This window comes from Pelophylax lessonae (assembly GCF_965119305.1).
Source record: "Pelophylax lessonae genome assembly, chromosome: 12".
NCBI lineage: Eukaryota > Metazoa > Chordata > Amphibia > Anura > Ranidae > Pelophylax > Pelophylax lessonae.
This window is the reverse complement of record NC_138779.1, coordinates 37,052,892-37,076,306: the sequence shown is the minus strand read 5'-3', so window position 1 is coordinate 37,076,306 and position 23,415 is coordinate 37,052,892. Positions and strand designations below refer to the sequence as shown.

The following is a 23,415-nucleotide window of genomic DNA, read 5'->3' as shown; positions in this document are numbered from 1 at the left end:
CCTCCTGTGCATCGTTTTTCCTATAGCCTGTTTTCACAACATTTCTGAATTCTCTTGTATACCGAGGATCAATAATAATGTAATGATAACAATATAGAAGAAAGTTATGGAAAAACCAAAATTTGTGGATATCCGACATCACACCTATAAGAGTTTGTTAGACATCCCATTCCAACACCATAGGCTTTAATATGGAGCTGTCTCCCCCCCCCCCCCCCCCACCACCACTTTTTTTATGACTACAGCACTCTGGGAAGGCTTTCCACAAGATTTAGATATGTGCCTGTGAGAATTTGCGCCCAATGGTACCGATGTTGGATGAGAAGATATGGCATGCAGTTTGCATTTCATTTCATCTCAAAGGTGTTCAGTAGGGTTGAGGCCAGGGCTCTGTACTGCCCTCTTGGGTTTCTCAACACCAAAATGGCCAAACCATGTCTTTATGGAGCTTTGTGCACTTAAATTAAAATGCTCTAGAATATTTTATATCATAAACACGCAAAAGGAAATTTCATTTGAATTCAGTTTTCTTCTCTTTTAACCACTTATGGACCGCCCACCGCAGTTATACTGCGGCAGGCCGCCCCTCCTGCGCAAACCGACGCTCCCACCCCCACTCGGCAGCGGGGACTCAGATGTACGGGGCAGGCAGCTCCGATTGCCGCCTGACACCCGCGATCGTTCCCCACTGAGAGAGAAAAACACAGCTGACCGTTCTTCTCTCTGGAATGATCACAGAGAGCCTGCAAATTCTTCTATGTAGGATCACAGGTCTCTATGATCATTTCACAAGCCCTGCCCCCATACAGTTAGAATCACTCCCCTAGGCTCACATTTAACCCCTTGATCACCCACAGTGTTAACCACTTCCCTGCCAGTGGCATTATTACAGTAGCAGTGAATATTTTTAGCACTGATTACTGTAGTAATGTCACTGGTCCCCCCAAACATGTTAAAAATGTCAGTTAGAGGTCCGATCTGTCCGCCGCAATGTCGCAGTTCCGCTAAAAATCGCAGATCGCCGCCAATACTAGTAAAAAAAAAAAACAAACAATGAAAATGACATAAATCTTTCCCGTAGTTAGTAGATGCGATAACTTTTGCGCAAACCAATCAAAATATGCATATTGCGATTTTTTTTTACCAAAAATATGTAGCTGAATACAAATTGGCCTGAAATGTTAAAAAATTTAGATTTTTACATTTTTTTTTCTGAGAATGTCATATAGCAGAATGTGAAAAATATTGTTTTTTTCAGAATTGTCGCTCTTTTTTTGTTTATAGCGCAAAAAATAAAAATTGCAGAGGTGATGAAATACCACAAAAAGAAAGCTCTATTTGTGGGAAAAAAAGAACATCAATTTTATTCGGGTACGGCGTTGCACGACCGTGCAATTGTCAGTTAAAGTAACGCAGTGCCGAATCGCAAAAAATGGACTGGTCGTTAAGGGGGCAAATCCTTCCGGCCCAGGAGTGGTAAAATGCTGTACAGAGAAATATCTGTCTATCTGACAGCATATATGTGAGTTCCTATATGCTTGAGTTCTTCCCTACTGGACTACAGAATATTCCACTCCATGTCTGCATAACATAAAGGGGCGATGTTCTGCAGTCTAGCAGGGGTGAACTGGGCTGAAGACACTGGTTGGGATTGCCTTGCAGTTAGGAAGTTAGGAGCACACTGGATTTCTGGCAGGATCGTTGGGTATTTTTCTGTACTTGCTGTGTTTTTAGAGAGAAAACACGGGCAAATGTGTCTGCATTGCAGATATTTACTAAATATGTCTAGGCTTTATTTTGAATAAAAAATATTGTAATGTAATGTGCATAGCGTGCTAAATCAAATCTACCTCGTGTCTAATCACAGTACTATCAGCTGAGTGTATGAACTATGCATACAGTGAGTCACACTGGAATAATATTAATCTGTATGCAGTAATGCGGATGTATAAAAATGATGAGATTTTGAGCTCCAGGTACACTTATCAGAAGACAACGGACAGCAAAGACTCCCCCCCCATTTCATTACAAGATGGATCCAGTCCAGCATAAACTCTACCATGTGGATAAATTCCATTCCAGGAACTTTCTAGATACTTACTTTGCCAATAAACCAGGAAAAACCTTAGAAGAGGAAGTTTTAAAACTACCCATGGAGAAACTTCATTATTTTTTTAAGTTTGGTATGTATGCCTAACAACATTTAAGAAAACCTTTACCAAGCTAATTTAGTCTAAAGCCTCGTACACACTCAACGATTATCGGCCGACCGATCGCCCGTCTTTTGTCCAGTGTTGTTGTGTTGGTTGGAATGTGCTCTAGACTGCACACGAATTTTATCGGCCAACAAAAACCAACTTCAGAAGTGATGTCATGTGCTGGTTTACTTTCCGTGTGTTTTTTCTTCTCTGAGCATGCCCAGTCTTGCTCATCAGATTTTTGTCTGCTGAAATCTGTACTGACTGACGAAAAATCGGCCAATGTGTTGACGGCCAACAAAAATTTTACAGCATGCACACCAGATATTGTTCGGCCGAAAAGTCGGAGTCGGTTGTCAGAAGCATCATACTAACAAGCCGAAAATCGGCCGATCGGACGTTGGCCGAAAATTCAAGGCCAACTATCGATGCGTGTGTACGAGGCATTAGTTGGGAAGGTGGGGGTGAGCTATATAGAAAAAGAGACCACTGTGTAAAAAAATAATAATTTGCACGATACCTAACCACCACCACTAAAGTTATTTCATATCTAATGTAAGAATATTGTTTTCTTAGCTTTCCCTTGCATGCAGCAATTCTTTTATATGATCCCGGAAGTATTTACAATATGTTAGGTGTAGATATATCCATAGAGGGTGGACCTTTGTGTATACTAGAAAGACTAACGAGCATTATTTTTCAAAGATTCCTAAAAGAAAGCCAACTGCAGGTCAAATCGCCTAAATTGAAAAATGTAATGGTATAGAGTAAATTTCATTCTTTTTTTAAGTTTTAAAGAATTAAAACTGATGTCAAGTCCCGGTTCACACTGCAGCGGCACGACTTTGGGGGCGACCTGTGAAGTCGCGTTCACCGCGACTTCGGCGCGTCTTGCACGGACTTCATAAAATAAATGTCTATGCAAGTCGCCTCCAGGTCGCCCCGAAGTAGTACAGGACTTGTGTCGCTCCTATTAGAACAGTTCCTGTACCGAACAATGGGAGCGCGATGGACCGCGACTTGTCAGGATCCTGGTCAGTCCCCCCTGTACTCCCCCCCCCCTATCGAGGGTACAGTAGTAAGGGAGATAATGCATATGAAGATGAGGGATGTATAGATATGGGGGGGGGGGTTGTGATTTATATGAAGATAAGGGAGTGCAGTAAGGGAAGTATGGAGATTGGAAGGGATATAGATATATATCTCTATATCACTATATCACTACGAGGTTAAGGAGTTATATATTGCAATGAGGGGGTGCAGTGAGGGGTGGTGCATGGAGAGAGCAGTAAGATTAATGTATGACAATAGGTGGGGGAAAGAGCAGGGGTTAATGATGTACACAGATGGGGGTTGGTGCAATAAGTGGTGATTCATGGAGATGTAGGTGAGTAAGGGGGGTTAATGTATAGAGAGGTGCAGCAAAGGGTTAATGGTGTACACAGATGGAGGGGGGTGCAATATGTGGTAATTCATGGAGATGGAGGCGAGTAAGGGGTTAATGTATAGAGAGGTGCAGCAAAGGGTTAATGTGCAGGCCAGTCAAATTCCTCCACCTCAAACTCGCTCAACCATGTCTTTATGGTCCTTGATTTGGGCACTGGTCCAACTCATTTGGTGGAGGGGGGATTATGGTGTGGGGTTGTTTTTCAGGGATTGGGCTTGGCCCCTTAGTTCCAGTGAAGGGAACTCTTAAGGCCTCAGCATACCAAGACATTTTGGACAATTTCATGCTCCCAACTTTATGGAAACAGTTTGGGGATGGCCCCTTCCTGTTCCAACATGACTGCCCACCAGTGCACAAAGCAAGGTCCATAAAGACATGGACTTCGCATGGGTGGTGGAAAATTAACTTCAAGTGCAATCATTTACATTATAATCTAATAGTAACTAAAACATATAAAATTAAGTGTAACAATCAAAAAAATATCAATTCTAAAGTTCTCTACTGTTGTGAACCTTCCAACTAAAAAGCTTTTGCACTTAAATTGTATGACAATCTGTAGAGGGGTTCCACCATCCCTGCTAAGTTTTGAAAAAAGATATATGCCTTATTTTCCTTTTGATGTGTATTACATGTGAAATCACATTTCCTGGCAGTCTCCATGGCAGCCTACGTGTGGGTTAACCCCGCCTCCTCTCCAATGGTATAGGACCCCCCTCTATAAATTTCAGCTTGCAGGCACAGCCAGTGTTCCTTTTTTGTCCTCCTCCAAGGATCAACTATTTGGATTATTTCCTGTTGGAATTTGGTCGGCTTACCTCAGAATGAAAAGTCGGTGTCTATGTCCAGGGCCCAGCCACGGGCGGGTGAGTGACATTTCAAAATCCCCTTTGGCTGATAACTGTGCGGTGCTTCGGATGGCCGACGGATATCCTGACAGGGTCTGAAGATTTGTCTCCTCCATGGCAGTGTTTTTGTTATGTTTGTTTGTCTCCAAACTATCTTTCTTTGCTATCCCTGGTGGCCCAATGGCGGCTGGAGCGCTCCGTGCGTTCCAGCCATCTCCTTCCTGCTTCCCCTCCGCTCAGTCCGGCGGACGCATGCGCTGTGTGGTAATGGAGCTCCGCTCGCTGCCTGCGCATGCGCACTTCCCCGCGATCGGAAGCGAGGCCTGGTCCGCGCATGCGCACTTGCGATCACGGCCGGCCATCGCTGACGTCATCCTGGCGCGAAAATTTAAACGCCTGTCAGCTCCAGAGCATTTGGGAATGCACTGTGGGCATAGCGACGTCTTCCCGGTACCTTGTCCGTTTGTTTACCAGGTATGTGGGGACCGGATGCTGCATACCTTTTTGTGGTATGCAGGGGGGGGGGGGGAGAGTGGTTGGATGCATATTAGGACAACACCTGAATGTTCCTTATTGCTTTGTAGTGATCCCTGTATGCTCTACTTCCTAGTGAGTTTGTGGTTTTGCCTGAAACATGGATCCTGCTTCACCGCCCTCTTGTGGCCAGCCCTCTCACAACAGGTGAGTGCTGGTACATTTAGAGGGATATGAAGGGAGGGATGCTGGCTCATGATTCATGGCTAAATCCTGTGTCTCCCTGGATTTCTCTTTCTCCCAGCTCCTCCAGGTCTGGTCAAGAAAGAGACCCTGTCAGGCCACGAAGAGAATCATCTTCAAGGTCAAGACGCCGTGAGTCTCCATCAGGGAGCAGACATGAGAGGAGACGCTCACATTCCTCCTCCAGACACCGCACACACCGCCACAGTAGCCATACGGCCCAGAGAGCCTGTTGGGGTTGTGGGGCGCATGTCCCGGAGGACAAGTCCCTTTGCGAGCCCTGTTTCGCTCGTGCAGCTGGTGAAAGAGAGTCTGAAGATCAGAGATTGGAATCCCTGGTGAAACGGATTGTCCAACAATCCATGAAGGAGTGGAATGCTAGTCCCACACCTGGATCTGCTACTCCCAGCTCTCCTGCTGATGCTCCTGAAGAGCAAGGTCCCTCTCAGCCAAGCTTCACTTCCGGGAAATCCTCAGAGAGCGATTCGGAAGAAGAGGAAGGTGCAGTTGGGGGTTTTGATTTTGCCCTTGTTGCACCTCTCATAAGAGCAGTCAAAGAGGCTCTGAAATGGGAAGATCCCAGTACCCCACAGGTAAAACAGAGAAGGTTTTTCAAACATTTGGGGAAAGAGCGGCTAAACTTTCCGCTCCTGTCAGAATTGAAGGATGTCATCCTAGAAGAGTGGAGTAAAGGGGACAGCAAGACCTCCTTATCCTCCAAACTGTCCAAGTTGTATCCTTTTAAATCGGAAGAAGTCAGTCACCTGGAATCAGCTCCTCTGGTTGATGCTGCAGTTTCCAGACTGGCTAAACACGTTACACTCCCGCTGGATAATGCGGTGTCCTTTAAAGACCCTCTGGATAGGAAGATGGACTTGGATTTAAAAAGAATTTATGTCACAGCCGGTGCGGCTTGTAAACCTGTGCTAGCACTAGCAGCCATGTCTAAGGCCATGGAAACCTGGGTTTCTGATGTTGAACTAAAATTAAGAAGTGTGTCTGAAGATGCAGTAGAGAACTCTCCTGTTCAGGAACTGAAGTTAGCTTCTGTGTTTCTTGGAGAAGCATCCATTGATGTGTTACGTCTCTTATCCAGATCCATGTTGGCTTCTGTCACAGCCAAACGGGCCCTGTGGTTGCGTCCCTGGCTGGCAGACCCAGCCTCTAAACAGGCTTGGTGCAAAATCCCTTTTGAAGGTTCCTCTTTATTTGGAAACAAATTGGATAATGCAATTACTAAAGTGACGGGTGGAAAGTCAGGTCTCCTTCCCCAAGATAGGCGCCTCTTTGGCCCTAAGAAGCAGCAACCAAGAAAGCAGTTTGCAGAGCGATCAAAGGATGCCCGCTCATATAGGCCTGGGCGAGATTACAGGAGAAATTGGAAGAGCAGCCAAGCATCCTCTCGTAAGCCGGTCAGAGGCTCAGCACCTTCCGGTCAAGAAACCTCGAAGTCCTTTTGAGATTGGGCCCGTTCAGACATGCCAGGTGGGGGCACGCCTGCTCCACTTTCAGCGTGTCTGGGCGGCCTCAATCTCAGACTTCTGGACCATCAGGACAGTGTCCACAGGACACACATGGACTTTCTCAACAGATCCCGTGTCCAGATTTATTCCCACTCGCTTGCCTTCTCAGGACGAGAAAAGAAACGTTTTGCTCGACTATGTAAGCACTTTGGTAGCTCAGGGCGCAATAATTCCGGTGCCCGTGCAGGAAAGATTCCAAGGCGTGTACTCGCCCCTCTTTCTAGTACAGAAGAAGAATGGATCCTGGCGCCCTGTGATAGATCTCACCTATCTCAACAGGTTCATCAAGAACGAAAAGTTCAAAATGGAAACCTTATCTACTATCCAGAAAGCAGTACTTCCAGGAGACTGGCTAGTGTCAATAGATCTCAAAGACGCGTATTTCCATGTGCCTATAGCAGTAAACTTCCACAAGTACCTTCGTTTCGCGGTAGAACATCAACACTTCCAGTTCATCTGCCTTCCTTTTGGCCTGTCCACATCCCCAAGGGTGTTTTCCAAGGTCCTTCTAGCTGTGGTGGCTCTAATCAGAACAAAGGGTGTACGTCTACATCACTACTTGGACGATCTTCTACTGTTGTCACAAGACCGGGATCAACTTTTGTTCCACAGGGACCTGGTCACTACAACTCTCATGGAGTTCGGATGGTTGTTGAATCTTCAAAAAAGTCATCTGGAGCCCTCTCAACATCTGGTCTATCTAGGGGCTCAATTCAACACCGTTCAGAATACACTTTCTCTGCCTCTAGAGAAAATCCCGGTGGTTCGGGAGAGGATCCTTCCAGCCCTCTCATCCTCTTTTCTGACGGCATCCCAGTGTCTCAAGATCATCGGCACAATGGTCTCGACGGCCCCTATGGTCAAGTGGGCACTGTGGCGAATGCGGCCCTTTCAGAGGGGCTTCCTTCGGCAGTGGAATCCGGAAGATCACGATCAGCATATCTTTATTTCCCACAGCATGAGGAGCAGCTTATTTTGGTGGCTCCAACGCAAGAACCTGCTCAATTGCCATTCTCTAGTCCCCATCACATGGGTCATCATTACAACCGACGCCAGCAACTCTGGCTGGGGAGCCCATTGCATGACAGAGGTGGCTCAAGGGAAATGGCCCCCGCAAGCCCACTCCCCGGTTTCCAACGTCCTGGAGCTTCGTGCGGCTTTTCTAGCTCTTCAAGCTTTCCATCATCTAATAGAAGGCAAATCCGTACTTCTTCGAATGGACAACACCACGGCAGTGGCTTATGTGAAAAGACAGGGCGGTACCAGGAGTCTCTCCCTTCTTCAAGAAGTAGACCCAATCATGACATGGGCCCAAGCCCATCTGTCCAACATCTCGGCGGCCTACATTCCGGGGCCACAGAATGTTCAGGCAGATTTCCTTTCCAGAGTTCAGTTGAATCACAACGAGTGGTCTCTCCACATAGACTCATTCAAGTGGATTCTGTCCCTAGGGGTCTCACCAGAAGTAGACCTGTTTGCATCTCCATGCAACCACAAGCTAGTCCGGTACTTCACACGCAGCAAGTGTCACCAAGCATGCGGAACGGATGCTCTGACCGACAGATGGGAATTCAGCAGGGCATATGCTTTTCCCCCATTTCCCATCATCCTCAGATTTCTTCAGAGACTCCAAGCGGAAGATGTGGAGATCGTCATGGTAGCCCCTCACTGGCCGAACAGGCCCTGGTTCCCACTTCTCCTGCAACTCAGCTATCGGAGCCCGATTCCCCTGCCCATCAAACCAGACCTTCTCTCGCAGGGAACAACATTACACCCCTGCCCCGCCTTGCTCAGGTTAACGGTCTGGTTCTTGAGAGGGAGAGGTTGGAGTCACTCGGATGCCCTCCTGGGGCAATCCCTACTTTAATGAACTCTAGGAGACCTAGCACGAACAGAGTTTACTGTAGAGTCTGGTCTAGATTCTTGGAATTCACGTACCCGGAGGGAAATCATTCCCTGAATTTCGGAGTTCAAGAAGTCCTGAAGTTCCTTCCAGCAGGTCTGGATAAGTCCCTATCAGTTGGGACTCTCAGGGTGCAAATATCAGCCTTATCGGTGTTCTCAGGGTTCTCCTGGGCCAAGCATATACTCATACAACAATTCTTCAAAGGTGCGGTCAGACTCAGACCTCAGAGGAAGCCAAGGTTCCCAAAATGGGACCTTCCCCTTGTCCTTAACGTCCTTTCAAGATCTAGTTTGTCGGACTCCATTAAAGATCTTACCATTAAAACAGCCTTTTTAGTAGCAATCACTTCAGCTAAAAGAGTTTCTGAGATCAGTTCTCTTGGTTATAAAGAACCTTTTCTCACGTTTTTCCCGGACCGAGTAGTCCTAATTCCGATGCTCAATTCCAATCCGAAGGTATCATCGGTTTTTCATGAGAACCAGGAGATTGTACTTCCTACCTTTCGTTCTTCAGAGGATAATGAACCTCATCCCTTGGATGTAGGGAAAACTCTTATGGAATATCTCCAGTCAACGTCTTCTTTCAGACAATCGGATAATCTCTTCGTCCTTTTCTCAGGCAAGAATAGAGGGAAACGGGCCTCGTCAAGGTCCATTGCGGCCTGGATTGTGTCTGCCATTCAGCGAGCTTACTGTGTAGAGGGTTTGGCTCCTCCGGAGGCGGTGACAGCCCACTCGACGAGAAGCATCTCAACGTCCTGGGCGGCTTCACATCATGTTGCACCAGAAGTAGTCTGCAGAGCAGCTTCATGGTCTTCTGTAAATACGTTCATGACACATTATTGTGTGGAGCCAGCCTCCTTATCTTCAGTTAATTTTGGCTTGACTGTTTTGTCTGCTAATAATTTGAAGTAAAATTTGATTTGAAACATTCCCACCCGTGTGGTTTGGGCTAGTTATTTCCCACACGTAGGCTGCCATGGAGACTGCCAGGAAAACGGAAAATTCCTATCATACTTACCGTAATTTTCCTTTCCTGGTGGTCTCCATGGCAGCCGGAGTTCCCACCCTCTGGTCTTGGATTCGGCTAAGATATGGAACACTGGCTGTGCCTGCAAGCTGAAATTTATAGAGGGGGGTCCTATACCATTGGAGAGGAGGCGGGGTTAACCCACACGTAGGCTGCCATGGAGACCACCAGGAAAGGAAAATTACGGTAAGTATGATAGGAATTTTCCGTTATCTCTGCAATTATTGCACTTGAAGTTAATCTGTATGGCAAATATCTATAAGACGAGTTTCCACCTTCATGTTTATGTCTTGTTTCCAGTTTGATACGTGTATTTTATCTGCAGTTACATATTACAGAGACAGGTATTGTGGTAATATTTAACTTTATTAAGATTTCCATACATTAGAGGGTTCCACCATTAGTGAGTTAGTGCTGCACACTTTTTTTTTTGTGGTGTAGGAACACTTAATAGTGCTTATCAGAAAGCCTTTTACTGACACTTTTTATTTTACCAGTAGTTCATTGTAAATAGTAGTGTGGTGATTACCTATTATACTAAAGATCGGCATATGGCATTAATAAACATCAACAGATTTCAATTGTGCCCAACCAGGCCAGCCCCCCCATGGACAATGTGCCTGGTTGTTGAGTTCATCTCCTCATCCCTGCACTCAGTGCACTCATGGGCATTAATAGGCAGCACTGATAGGTGGCACTGATAGGGACTGATAGGCAGCACTAATGGACACTGGTTGGCAGCACTGATTGGCAGCACTGATGGGCACTGATTGGCAGCACTGATGGGCACTGATGAGGCTGCACTGATGGGCAGCACTGATAGGTGGCACTTATTGGCAGCACTGATGAGTACTGATAGGCGGCACTGATAGGCAGTACTGATTGGCAGCACTGCTGGGCACTGATTGGCAGCCCTCCTGGGCACTAATAGGCAGCACTGATGGCTACTGATAGGTGGCATTGGTGGGCACTGATTGGTGGCCCTAATAGGCACTGATAGGTGTCACTGATGGAAACTGATGATGAGGCAGCACTGGTGGGCACTGAAAGGCGGCACTGATAGGTGATAGTGATGGGCACTGATGAGGTGGCACTGGTGGGCACTGATAGGTTGCACTACTGGGCACTGATAGGCAGGACTGATAGGCACCACTTATGGACACTAACAGGGGAGAGGGGGAGTTTCACATTCAGCAGATAGTGAGGCTTGCAAGAGCCGCTCAGTGTGTGTGACGCTGTCATGTAATGTAACTGCTTGCAGGGAGAAAGACCAGCTGTCAAAACTCAGCGGTGGTGTCGGGGGTGGGCGGGATCGAGCAGCTGTCAAACACCAGTCAATGATTGGGCTGCTTAAGAAAGGGGCGGAACACATAAAAGAAGCAGCCGCCCAGACCCCATCCCATTGGCTGGTGTTTGATAACTGTTCAGTCCCGCCCACCCCCGACATCACCGCTGAGTTTTGACAGCTGGTCTTTCTCCCTGCAAGCAGTTACATTACATGACAGTGTCACACACACTGAGCGGCTCTGGCAAGCCTCACTGTCTGCTGAATGTAAACCTGCAGGCTACACACTACTTGGATGCAGCATTTCACGGTCCAGCCTGGTGCTATGCTACCAGGCTGGACCAATCACAAGACGGCAGACAGAGAGTGGGAGTGTTCAGGGCGCATCGCTCTGCGCCCCAAGGACACTCTAAAAGGCGGCCAATCACCTTACAAGTAAAGAGGCACATGATGCCAAAGCCCCCACCCCTCCCATAGCCAGCAATGTGTCCGGCGCCCCGCTGCAATATTAAAGGTACACTTTTTTTATGCTGATTTTACACAGTGACTAGCCTTGGGGGGCGGCGCCCTTGCACCCCCTATTGACCAGCCACCACTGTTAAAACCTCAGATGGATATGTAATGACTGGGTAGGATGGTGAGGGTATTGAGAACCGGATCTCATATTTTTGATACGGTTTCTCATTTTTGATCTCAGCTTATCTGTAGGAATTGTTTTCCGGCACCTATTTGGAAAACAGGTTACTTAGATCTTCTAGTAGAGCTGGAAATATGTACGGGAAAGCACCAAATTGGCTCTACTGTGTCCAGAAGTGTTTTTTTTTTTTTATTGAATGCCCAATTCCATAAAAGGACAACACGTCTTGAGGGTTGCAAGGGACCCCTTCATCAGGGCCGGTGGGATGATCATATATTTAGGAACTGATTAGTAATGCAATAACAAAACGAGTTAAAGGGAAACTTCATCTTAAAAGTGAAGTACCTCTCATTATCTCCCTCCCCCAGCCTGTAACTGAGTTGTGGGTTTTTTCTTTGGAAAAGGGGGTGGGGGGAGTACTATTTTTGTTGGTTACAGCGCCACCTCCCTTAATCCTTGCCTTGCCTAGTCAAAGATGAAGCGCTGTAAATTCTTGTGAAGACATAGATAAATTGAATAATTTTAAGAATTTTGCTTTTTGTTTTTAGCTAACGTCAAGGGAGACACATTGATTGACATCAGCCTCGTCTCTTTATTTTACCATCTTTATTCAGCCTGCGAATATTTCAAAGAAATCATCCTTCTGAAATTCAATGACCACTGCATCCTAGAGCTGAAAAAATGGCTTCATGATCGTACTGGAGCTTTTGATTGGAAGCACGCCTCATTATTTCTTGTGGAGAAAGAAGGAAAGAGGTTGAGTATTTGTTGAATTATCTTGTTGCTCTAAATGTTTTTAATTTTATGGGAATGTATAGTGTATTTGTGTAGAAATTTCCGCGCTAATGTGATGAGTGAGAGAAACAAATATAACAGCAGCCAGCACAAAATCAACGAACAGTGACTCAAACAAACAATATAATGCGAAAGTGCAGCGTTAAGGGTACCAATAATCACAAAAATTATGAAAAGAATAAATAGTGTCCAAATCAATGGGTACCAATATTCACAGAAAAAGAAAAATAGATAGTGTCCATATAGATAAAGTCCCACAAAAATGATATAGTGTAGGGTAAGGATCCACATGCAAGATATTCCAGGAAGGGAATTCTTTTCCCGTGACACCAAGGATGAGTGAAGGAGGGGGACACCTCTGTGGTCAAATATAATAAGCAGCTTACCAAATTTCCGTGGCTGCTCAAATGAATGAGTCAGCCTCTCCCGGCTATTAATCAAACCAATATGGTCAGATGTATAGGTAAGTATTCCAAAGCTCCGTAATACTTTTCCAAATAGGAGGAACCGCCTCTCAAGGTGTATGGTGAAATTACTCAATTATACTAATTTCACCATACACCTTGAGAGGCGGTTCATCCTATTTGGAAAAGTATTACGGAGCTTTGGAATACTTACCTATACATCTGACCATATTGGTTTGATTAATAGCCGGGAGAGGCTGACTCATTCATTTGAGCAGCCACGGAAATTTGGTAAGCTGCTTATTATATTTGACCACAGAGGTGTCCCCCTCCTTCACTCATCCTTGGTGTCACGGGAAAAGAATTCCCTTCCTGGAATATCTTGCATGTGGATCCTTACCCTACACTATATCATTTTTGTGGGACTTTATCTATATGGACACTATCTATTTTTCTTTTTCTGTGAATATTGGTACCCATTGATTTGGACACTATTTATTCTTTTCATAATTTTTGTGATTATTGGTACCCTTAGCGCTGCACTTTCGCATTATATTATAGTGTATTTGTATATGGATATTTTTGGTTAAAAAAGTGAGGTAAATTATTATTTTATCTTTAAATCAAGCAGGTGAAGTTGAAGGCTCCTTTCTACATTTACCAAAGTAATCATATCTGCTTTAAAGAAGATACCCAGCTGTTTGCACAGCATGAGATCTAAAAGTTTAGATTCAAACACACCATTAACTTAGTCAACTGCCTGACCTCACATATACGTACGTACAAGTTTCACTTTTAAACTGACTCTGGACTTCCAATGGGGACCGGTTATAAACTTTAAAGTTTTTACTGTCTCTGTTGGGGAGATTATCTCTCATTTTACTGTTCTGGTGACCACAAAGGAAATGCTCAGAAATCTCTCAGGTTGAGTCACAGGCAGCTACAAATGCCAGGAAAGATTTTTTCCTTGCCTGCTTTACCCATGAATTAAAATGGAACTTTTTGATTATATTCAAATTTTATGAAATGCATCTTTACTTGTGTGCGAAGCCTTGATGGTTCCTCAATTCCTCAATAGATAACCTGTGTGACTTCATATGGTACAAAATACATACCACAAATAAAGTGCTCAAGTGCAATAAATGTATACATAGATATGTAAAAAACATGCAATGTTAATCCAAATTTGTGTAGTTCTAAATAAAGTGCAAAATCAGTCCAAAAAAGTCAGATTGAAATTAGAGCCCCTGATCTAAATAATTGTGTCAGGCTGATGACTCATAAAAAGCTGTATCCATGGGATCAGAATGACAGCCATTCAACTAGCTTCTCCAGAGGGTCAGCAATGGCAGCCATTCTCTTTCCATTCAAGGCAAGAAGCAAGGTTCATAGGGGAGAAGCCTCAGAGGAGATTCCCTAACCTCTGGGTCACATATTAGGTCCAGGGTGATTAGGTGGAAGATAAAAAAAATCTTTCAGGGTTAGATCACTGTGCTGGAAATAGTATGTAGTGTGGACTTTAGAAAATGGCAGCTACCATCAAGGCTTCGCACACAAGTAAAGGTGCATTTCATAAAATTAGAATATAATCAAAAAGTTAGTTTATTTCAGTAATTCAATAAAAAAGGTAAACTCATATTTTATTAAAATGTGTTACACACAGTGATATATTTCATTCTTTTAATTTTGATGATTATGGCTTACAGCTAGTGAAAACCCAAAATTCAGTATCTCAGAAAAACAGAATATTACATAGAGCCATTAAAAAAAGTATTTTTAATACAGAAATGTTGGCTTACTGAAAAGTATGTCCATGTACAGAATAGTTTGCACTCAATACTTGGTTGGGGCTGCTTTTGCATGAATTACTACATCAATGCAGCGTGGCATGGAGGGGATTAGCCTGTGGCACTGCTGAGGTGTTATGGAACCCGAAGTTGCTTTGATATCGGCCTTAAGCCAATCTGGATTATTGGGACTGGTGTCCCTTATCTTCCTCTTGACAATACCCCACAGATTCTCTATGGGGTTTAGGTCAGGCGGGTTTGCGGGCCAATCAAGCACAGTGATGCCATGATCATTAAACCAGGTATTGGTAGTTTTGGCAGTGTAGGAAGGTGCCAAGTCCTAGTGGAAAATGTAACCAGCATCTCCATAAAGCTGGTCAGCAGAGGAAAGCATGAAGTGCTCTAGAATTTCCTGGTAGAGGGCTGTGCTGACTTTGGACTTAATAAAACACAGTGTGCCAACACCAGCAGATGACATGGCTCCTTAAATCATCACTGAATGTGGAAACTTCACACTGGACCTCATGCAACTTGGATTATGTGCCTTTCCACCTTTCCTCCAGACTCTCGAACCTTAATTTCCAAGTGAAATGCAAAATTTTCAACAGTCCATGACGATTTGGGAAGCTATGTCATCTGGTGTTGGTCGACTGTGTTTTATCAAGTCCAAAGTCAGCGCAGCCCTCTACCAGCAAATTCTGGAGCACTTCATGCTTCCCTCTGCTGACCAGCTTTATGGAGATGCTGATTTCAATTTCCACCAGGACTTGGCACCGCCGACACTGCCAAAAGTACCAATGCTTATTTTAATGATCATGGCATCACTATGCTTGATTGGCCAGCAAACTTACCTGACCTAAACCCCATAGAGAATCTGTGGAGTATTTTGAAGAGGAAGATGAGAGACACCAGACCCAACAATGCAGACAAGCTGAAGGCCACTATCAAAGCAACCTGGGCTTCTATAACACCTCAGCAGTGCCACAGGCTGATCGCCTCCACGCCATGCCACATTGATGCAGTAATTCATGCCAAAGGAGCCCCAACCAAGTATTGAGTGCATACTATACAATACACAGACATACGTAATAGCAATGATGGTAACATTTTTAGGGTTCGAGACCTCCAGTTGTCGCCCATAGAGAGAGCTCTTTCTGGATTTGAACCCACAAACATAGGGCAGGAAGGCAGACTCCCTAATCATTGTGCTATTTCTCAGTCCTACGTAATAGTAGGCCAACATTTCTGTATTAAAAATCATTTTTTTTATTTGTTTGATGTAATATTCTAATTTTCTGAGATACTGAATTTTGGGTTTTCACTAGCTGTAAACCATAATCATTAAAATGAAAAGAAAGACATGTTTGAAATATATCACTCTGTGTGTAACACATCTATATAAAATATATGAGTTTCACTTTTTGAACTGAATTACTGAAGTAAGCGAGCAAAGGCTGACCGGGAAGTGACAGAGGGAGGCGGGTGCAGAGCGGAGACTGACCGTCTGAGGGAAAGAAAAAAAAAAAAACAGCCAGGAACTGCTAGAGACAGACTTAAAGGGACATACACTAGGTAAGTAAGACTGGTGACTGAGATTGTACACTGACTGAGGGTGTAGTGTAGTACCTGAGTATCTGTGAGTACCTGAGTATCTGTGAGTACCTGAGTATCTGTGAGTACCTGTGAGTACCTGAGTATCTGTGAGTACCTGAGTATCTGTGAGTACCTGAGTATCTGGGAGTATCTGTGAGTACCTGAGTATCTGTGAGTACCTGAGTATCTGTGAGTACCTGAGTATCTGTGAGTATCTGTGAGTACCTGAGTATCTGTGAGCTGTGCGACTCGGTGTTGTGCGTCTGACCGGGCTGTGCGACTCGGTGTTGTGCGTCTGACCGGACTGTGCGACTCGGTGTTGTGCGTCTGACAGGGCTGTGCGACTGAGTGTTGTGCGTCTGACCGGGCTGTGCGACTTAGTGTTGTGCGTCTGACCGGGCTGTGCGACTCAGTGTTGTGCGTCTGACCGGGCTGTGCGACTCAGTGTTGTGCGTCTGACCAGGCTGTGCGACTCAGTGTTGTGCGTCTGACCGGGCTGTGCGACTCAGTGTTGTGCGTCTGACCGGGCTGTGCGACTCAGTGTTGTGCGTCTGACCGGGCTGTGCGACTGAATGTTGTGCGTCTGACCGCGCTGTGCGACTTAGTGTTGTGTGTCTGACCGGGCTGTGCGACTTAGTGTTGTGCGTCTGACCGGGCTGTGCGACTCAGCGTTGTGCGTCTGACCGGGCTGTGAGATTGTGAGTGTTGGGTGACTGACCGGTGTCAAGTGAGTGGAGCGGAATACCAGAGGGTGAGAAGGTAGCGTTAGGAAGCCAGGAAATAGCCACATAGGATAGACTTAAATCGCTGAATCCCCATTAGATTAGATAGTAGGTACAATGCCCGGCGGGTGTGGAGATGCGACTCGGTGTACATCTTGTGATATGTATGCGTTCCTCGGTCATGCGATCGAGGGCGAATACAAATGCGCAAAATGTAAGCACGTTGCTTCCCTGGAAGCTCAGGTCCTGAATCTAGGGAAGCAGCTGGCAATACTGAGACGAATGTCCATACCGGAGGAGAGCCAGGATTGTACCAATCAGGTGCAGACAGGGGCCTGCACAGAGGTGGGCGGAGTATCGGAGGTGCAGGCATCAGAGCAGAGGGGTGACAGTTAGGAGGGGTAGAAGGGGACAAGGCAAGGAGGCTGATCCTGGGCTGGAGCACCCTAATAGATACGCCCTGTTGTGTGATGTTGGGGAAACCAGTCAGGGACCAGCATTGCTGGAGCAGAGCGACGCCCCTAGCTGCCAGGGGAAAAACTCCTCCAGTGAGGCCGGGAGAAAGGGAAAGGAAAGACAGGTGCTGGTGGTAGGGGACTCAATTATTAGAAGGACAGATAGTGTAATCTGTGACAAAGACCGTGTGCGCCGAAAAGTCTGTTGTTTGCCGGGCGCTCGGGTTCGGCACATCGCGGATCGGGTGAACAGATTATTGGGTGGGGCTGGGGAAGACCCAGCTGTCATGGTACACGTGGGTACCAATGACATAGGCAGAGGAAGACGGAGAGTCCTAAACGATTTCAGGGAATTAGGCGCTAAGTTGAGGACTAGGACCTCCAAGGTAGTATTTTCCAAAATACTACCTGTACCTCGAGCCACACCAGAGAGGCAGCGGGAGATTAGGGAAGTTAACGAGTGGCTGAGGAGCTGGTGTAGTAAGGAGGGTTTCGGGTTCCTGGAGAACTGGGCCGACTTCTCAGTCGGTCACCGGCTCTTTGGTAGGGACGGATTGCACCTAAATGGGGTGGGTGCAGCCGTACTGGGTGCGAGGTTGGCCAAAAAGTTAGAGGGGCTTTTAAACTAGGGAATGGGGGGGAGGGTACAGATGTAGAATTAGCCAGTGGAAAGCAAGTTTCAGAGGGCAGAAATGGGGGCATTAGCGGTAGGGTGTTCGGAGCTCCTATACCCAGGGTGGGTACGGGGAAAAATCAAGAGAGCAGCCTAAAAACATCAAAATTACGAGGCTTATATACCAATGCCAGAAGCCTGGCCAACAAGATGGGAGAGCTGGAGCTGCTGATGTTTGAGGAGGACTTAGATTTTGTGGGGACAACTGAGACTTGGTTTGACAGCTCTCATGACTGGATGGCGACCATTCAGGGGTATTCCCTTTATCGCAGAGATAGAGAGGGTAAAATAGGGGGAGGGGTATGTTTGTATATTAAGAACAGTATACAGGTAAATATGAGGGATGATATTAATAATGGAGCTATGGACGAGGCAGAATCCCTATGGGTAGAGCTTCAAAGGAAAGGCACGGTGGGGAAGGTAATATTGGGCGTATGCTATAGGCCCCCAAACCAGAGGGAGGAGGGTGAGGTGGACCTCATGTTACAGATAGGATTGGCAGCAAGGATGGGAAATGTCATTATAATGGGGGACTTTAATTATCCTGATATAGACTGGGCAGAAGGAACCGCGCATTCAGCCAAGGCTCGGCAGTTCCTAAATGTTTTGCAGGACAATTTCATGGGTCAGATGGTGAATGCACCGACAAGAAACAATGCGGTACTTGACCTACTGATTACCAACAATACAGACCTGCTCACGGATATAGAAATACGGGACAACTTAGGGAACAGTGACCATAGGTCAATTGGTTTCAGTATTAATTACAGTAATAGGAAACACAAGGGTAATATAAGGACACTGAATTTCAAAAGAGCCAATTTCCCTAAACTGCGCTCGCTGCTAGAAAATATCAAATGGGATAGAACCCTGGGAACAAAGAACACGGAGGAAAAATGGGAGTGCTTCAAGAGCATACTTAACAAGGGGGTGGGCCAGTGCATTCCACAGGGAAATAAATTTAAAAGAGCAAAACTAAACCCTGGGTGGCTAAACTCCAACATAAAAATGTATATTAGAGCTAAAGAAAAGGCCTTCAAAAAATACAAGACTGAGGGGTCATTGGCAGCATTTAAGCACTACAAAGAGTGTAATAAGAAATGTAAAGACGAAATCAGGGCGGCTAAAATAGAACACGAGAGACATATAGCGGAGGAGAGTAAAAAGAACCCCAAGAAGTTCTTTAAGTATATAAACAGTAAGAAAGCGAGGCCAGAACACATTGGCCCCATAAAAGATGATAAAGGAAAAATGGCCACTGAGGACAGAGAAAAGGCGGAAGTGTTAAATAATTTCTTTTCTTCAGTCTTCACAAAGGAATCGGGGGGCTACACGAACCCCGCTTGTAAGGCCGAACTAAATAATACACCTCAGGAAGTGCCGCCATGGCTAACAGAGGATAGACTTAGAGCTAAACTAGAGAAACTTAACATAAATAAATCCCCGGGACCGGATGGCTTGCACCCAAGGGTTCTTAATGAGCTCAGCCAGGTGATTGCCAGACCATTATTCTTGATCTTTAAGGATAGTTTACAGACAGGTATGGTGCCAGCTGATTGGAAAAAAGCCAACGTGGTACCAATATTTAAAAAGGGGCCGAGATATATCCCGGGTAACTATAGGCCGGTCAGCCTAACATCAGTAGTCTGCAAAATTTTGGAGGGGATGATCAGGGACCACATACAAGACTTTAGTAATGAAAACGGTATTATAAGTAGTAATCAGCATGGATTCATGAAAAATCGTTCATGCCAAACCAATCTATTAACCTTCTACGATGAAGTGAGCTGCCACTTAGATAAAGGTAAGCCTGTGGATGTGGTGTATCTGGACTTTGCAAAGGCCTTTGACACCGTTCCCCACAAACGCTTACTGTACAAACTAAGGAAGATAGGTATGGACCATAAGGTGAGTACCTGGATAGAGAACTGGCTCCAGGGGAGAGTCCAGAGGGTGGTGATTAATGGGGAGTACTCTGATTGGGCGGGTGTGGAAAGTGGGGTCCCCCAGGGTTCTGTCCTGGGACCAATCCTGTTTAATTTATTCATAAATGATCTAGAGGAGGGGATATCTAGTACAATCTCAGTATTTGCAGATGATACTAAATTAGGCATGCCAATATCTTCTATGCAGGATGTGGAAATCTTGCAAGCAGACCTGAACAAAATAACGGGGTGGGCAACTACATGGCAGATGAGATTTAATGTAGAAAAATGTAAAGTAATGCACTTGGGGGCCAGAAACCAGAAAGCAAGCTACTCACTAGGGGGGGAACCTCTGGGTGAGTCTAGGATGGAAAGGGACCTGGGGGTACTGGTAGACAACAGGCTTGGAAGTGGCATGCAATGCCAAGCCGCTGCAAGCAAAGCCAACAGAATACTGGGTTGTATAAAAAAGGGGATTCACTCCAGAAATAAAGAGATTATTCTTCCACTCTACAAGACTCTGGTCCGGCCACATCTGGAGTATGCTGTCCAGTTCTGGGCACCGGTCCTCAGGAAGGATGTGCTGGAACTGGAGAAAGTCCAGAGAAGGGCAACAAAAATAATTAGGGGAATGGAGGACATCAGCTATGAGGAAAGACTACAAGCACTGAACCTATTCTCTCTGGAGAAGAGACGATTGAGGGGGGATATGATATCAATGTACAAATACTGTACTGGCGACCCTAGCATAAGGAACAAACTATTCAGAGAAAGGAAATACAATAAGACACGTGGCCACTCACTAAAACTTGAGGAAAGGCGGTTTAACCTTAAAGTGCGTAAGAGGTTCTTCACTGTAAGAGCGGTAAGGATGTGGAATTCTCTTCCGCAAGCAGTCGTATCAGCGGGGAGCATTGATAGTTTCAAAAAACTATTGGATGGACACCTTAAAGACCACAACATACAGGGGTATACAATGTACGGTTAAAAGCAAACACACACACACATCATAGGTTGAACTGGATGGACTTGTGTCTTTTTTCAGCCTCACTAACTATGTAACTATGTAACTATGTAACTAGTACTAAGTACATATACTGCGGTGGTCAGCCCCAGCCAGGCAAAGTGACGTATATATACGACACAAGCCTGTGACCTGCTTGTGAGCCAATAGCGGGCGAGCGCGCGCCCACTGAGGCGCGCGCCTGCCCCGGCTCGTTCACTGTAGAGTCCGTGCGTGTCACCGGTGGACCCGATGTCCGCCGGTCACACTGCGATAGTCGGTAGAGAGGGAGAAAGGCAGGCGGCTTATGTACAGTAAACAAGCCGCCTGTCATTCTCCCCTGTGTAAAAATGGAGATCAGACGGTTCTACTATGTAGGACCGTTGATCTCTGTTTTTACAGTAGTAGCCAAGTCCCATCACAGTTAGAAGCACGCCCCTAGGACACACTTAACCCCTCCCTCTCCAATACAGTTAACCCCTTCCCTGCCAGTGTCATTTTTACAGTAACAGTGCATATGTATAGCACTGATTACTGCAGTAATGTCACTGGTAATCCCAAAAGTTTCAAAAATGTCAGTCAAGGGTCCGATCTGTCCACCGCAATGTCGCAGTCCCGCAAAAAAAAAAAAAGCAGATCGCCGCCATTACTCGTTAAAAAGAAAAACACCAAACATGATAAAAATCTTTCCCTTTGTTAGTAAACGCGATAACTTTTGCGCAAACCAATCAAAATACACTTTTTTGCGATTTTTTTTTTTACCAAACATATGTAGCATAAAACAAATTGGCCGAAAATGTTAAAAAATTTAGATTTTTACATTTTTTTTGGGGAATTTCATATAAAAAAATTTGAAAAATATTGTTATTTTTGCAAAATTTACGCTTTTTTTTTGTTTATAGCGCATGATCAAAAAATCACACAGGTGATCAAATACCAACAAAAGAAAGCTCTGTTTGTGGGAAAAAAAGGACGTGAAATTAATTTAGGTACAGCGTCGCTGGACTGCGCAATTGTCCGTTAAAGTCACGCAGTAAAAAATCGCAAAAAAAACCCTGGTCAGGAAGGGGGTAAAATCTTCCGGGGCTTAATTGGTTAATACACCATTACATGTTCTTGAAGGAAATTTAGGAAAGTATATCCATTACCCTGTCTATAAAGTATTGTATATGTGAACCCTTACCTTGTGAACTAATCAGTGAAGAGCTGTGCAAGGGGGCATGTCAGCACAAGCCTTGGCCACTGGAGGACAGGGAGGCTGTGCTCTCAGTACAGCCAGAAAACTGACCACACTTGGAAGGATGGACTTCTATGCCTAGAGTGGTCAGTTTGAAACAAGAAACCAGAGGGACTGGCAGGATCACCAGGTATTTCACATAAAGAGCTGCAAAGAAAATAGGATACATTTTAGCACAACCACATAGTATGACATACATTGAACTGTGGGGGTAACATATACTTTAACTCAAACCACACAATGTAATTCATTAGGTCCTCACACTTTTTTGTCAATTTCTAAATTTTAGTGGCCAATCTGAATGTGAAGAGAAGGAAAAGTGTCTGAAAGCAACAATTAAACATGTGTTGAAATGTTACATTGATAAAGAAAACATCGTTGACCCCCTTGAGTTACAGCCAGCTGACTGCCTCTTCATTGGTGCAATCCTGGAGGCCATGAGCAAAGATGAAAATGACTACATCAGAAACCTCAAAAAGTTCACCAAGCTGCTAAAGCCTGGGGGACTCTTAATATTTATTGGGCTGCTGAATGCAACATATTTTACAGTTGGTGATGAAAAATTTCATATGTTCAAATATGAAGAGAGTTTCCTGAGAAAAGCTCTTGAAGGAGAAGGGTATGACATCAGCCATTGGGACATTCAGCCTAGGAAAGCAGAGAGTGACCTGATTGATTTTAAAGCAATCCTCTTTGTCACAGCCCGTAAAAAGGAGTAGATGATCACAGAAAACAATAAAATATACTAGTTACGGTGGACCTTATTCACTATAGCAACTAGTCGGCAAATGGGTAAACAAATGGTCACAGACGACTTAAACTAATCAGAAATGGTATTCACTATAGCATGCGGTGAATGTTTTCTCACAAAATCAAATTCATTATAGCTCACATAAATCAGTGACTGTCTAAATCAATATTCATGCTAGAAGCAGGTGACTTGCACATGGAAATAATGTTTAGAACCTAATCTCATAGATTAAATGGTTCCTAAACATGTGGTATATTGTTTGGAGATGATCTGCTTTTAAATTTCTTGAAATATTGTTGTGAAAGCAGAAATATGCTTGAAAGTCTGAGAAGAGATAAATTCACCCTGTTTTTAGAATTCTGTACTGACACAACTGAGCATGCCCAGACTAGAAAACTAGTCACAAACCTTCTCTCATTTCATTTTAGCCCTGTGCTATAGTGAATTCCTAAATGTGTGAATGCCTAACAGGCGTGAATTTGT

The 23,415-nt window shown here is 45.0% G+C and overlaps 1 protein-coding gene across 1 annotated transcript; it reads left to right on the top strand.

Annotated features, from left to right (window-relative positions):
• The first annotated feature begins 1,963 nt into the window (after positions 1 to 1,963).
• On the top strand, positions 1,964 to 22,922 carry LOC309567947 (indolethylamine N-methyltransferase-like). Its single transcript, XM_082273497.1, has 3 exons — positions 1,964 to 2,183; positions 12,136 to 12,343; positions 22,471 to 22,922. The coding sequence occupies exons 1-3, from the start codon at positions 2,033 to 2,035 to the stop codon at positions 22,898 to 22,900; spliced, it is 789 nt and encodes a 262-aa protein (XP_082129623.1). The 5' UTR covers positions 1,964 to 2,032; the 3' UTR covers positions 22,901 to 22,922.
• The last annotated feature ends 493 nt before the right edge of the window (positions 22,923 to 23,415 follow it).

Bases quoted from the DNA above. Each gene is read 5' to 3' on its own strand.
- LOC309567947 (XM_082273497.1), top strand. From the start codon at position 2,033: ATGGATCCAGTCCAGCATAAACTCTACCATGTGGATAAATTCCATTCC. The intron at 2,184-12,135 runs GTATGTATGCCT...TTTTGTTTTTAG, and splicing joins TCATTATTTTTTTAAGTTTG to CTAACGTCAAGGGAGACACA. The intron at 12,344-22,470 runs GTTGAGTATTTG...TCTAAATTTTAG, and splicing joins GTGGAGAAAGAAGGAAAGAG to TGGCCAATCTGAATGTGAAG.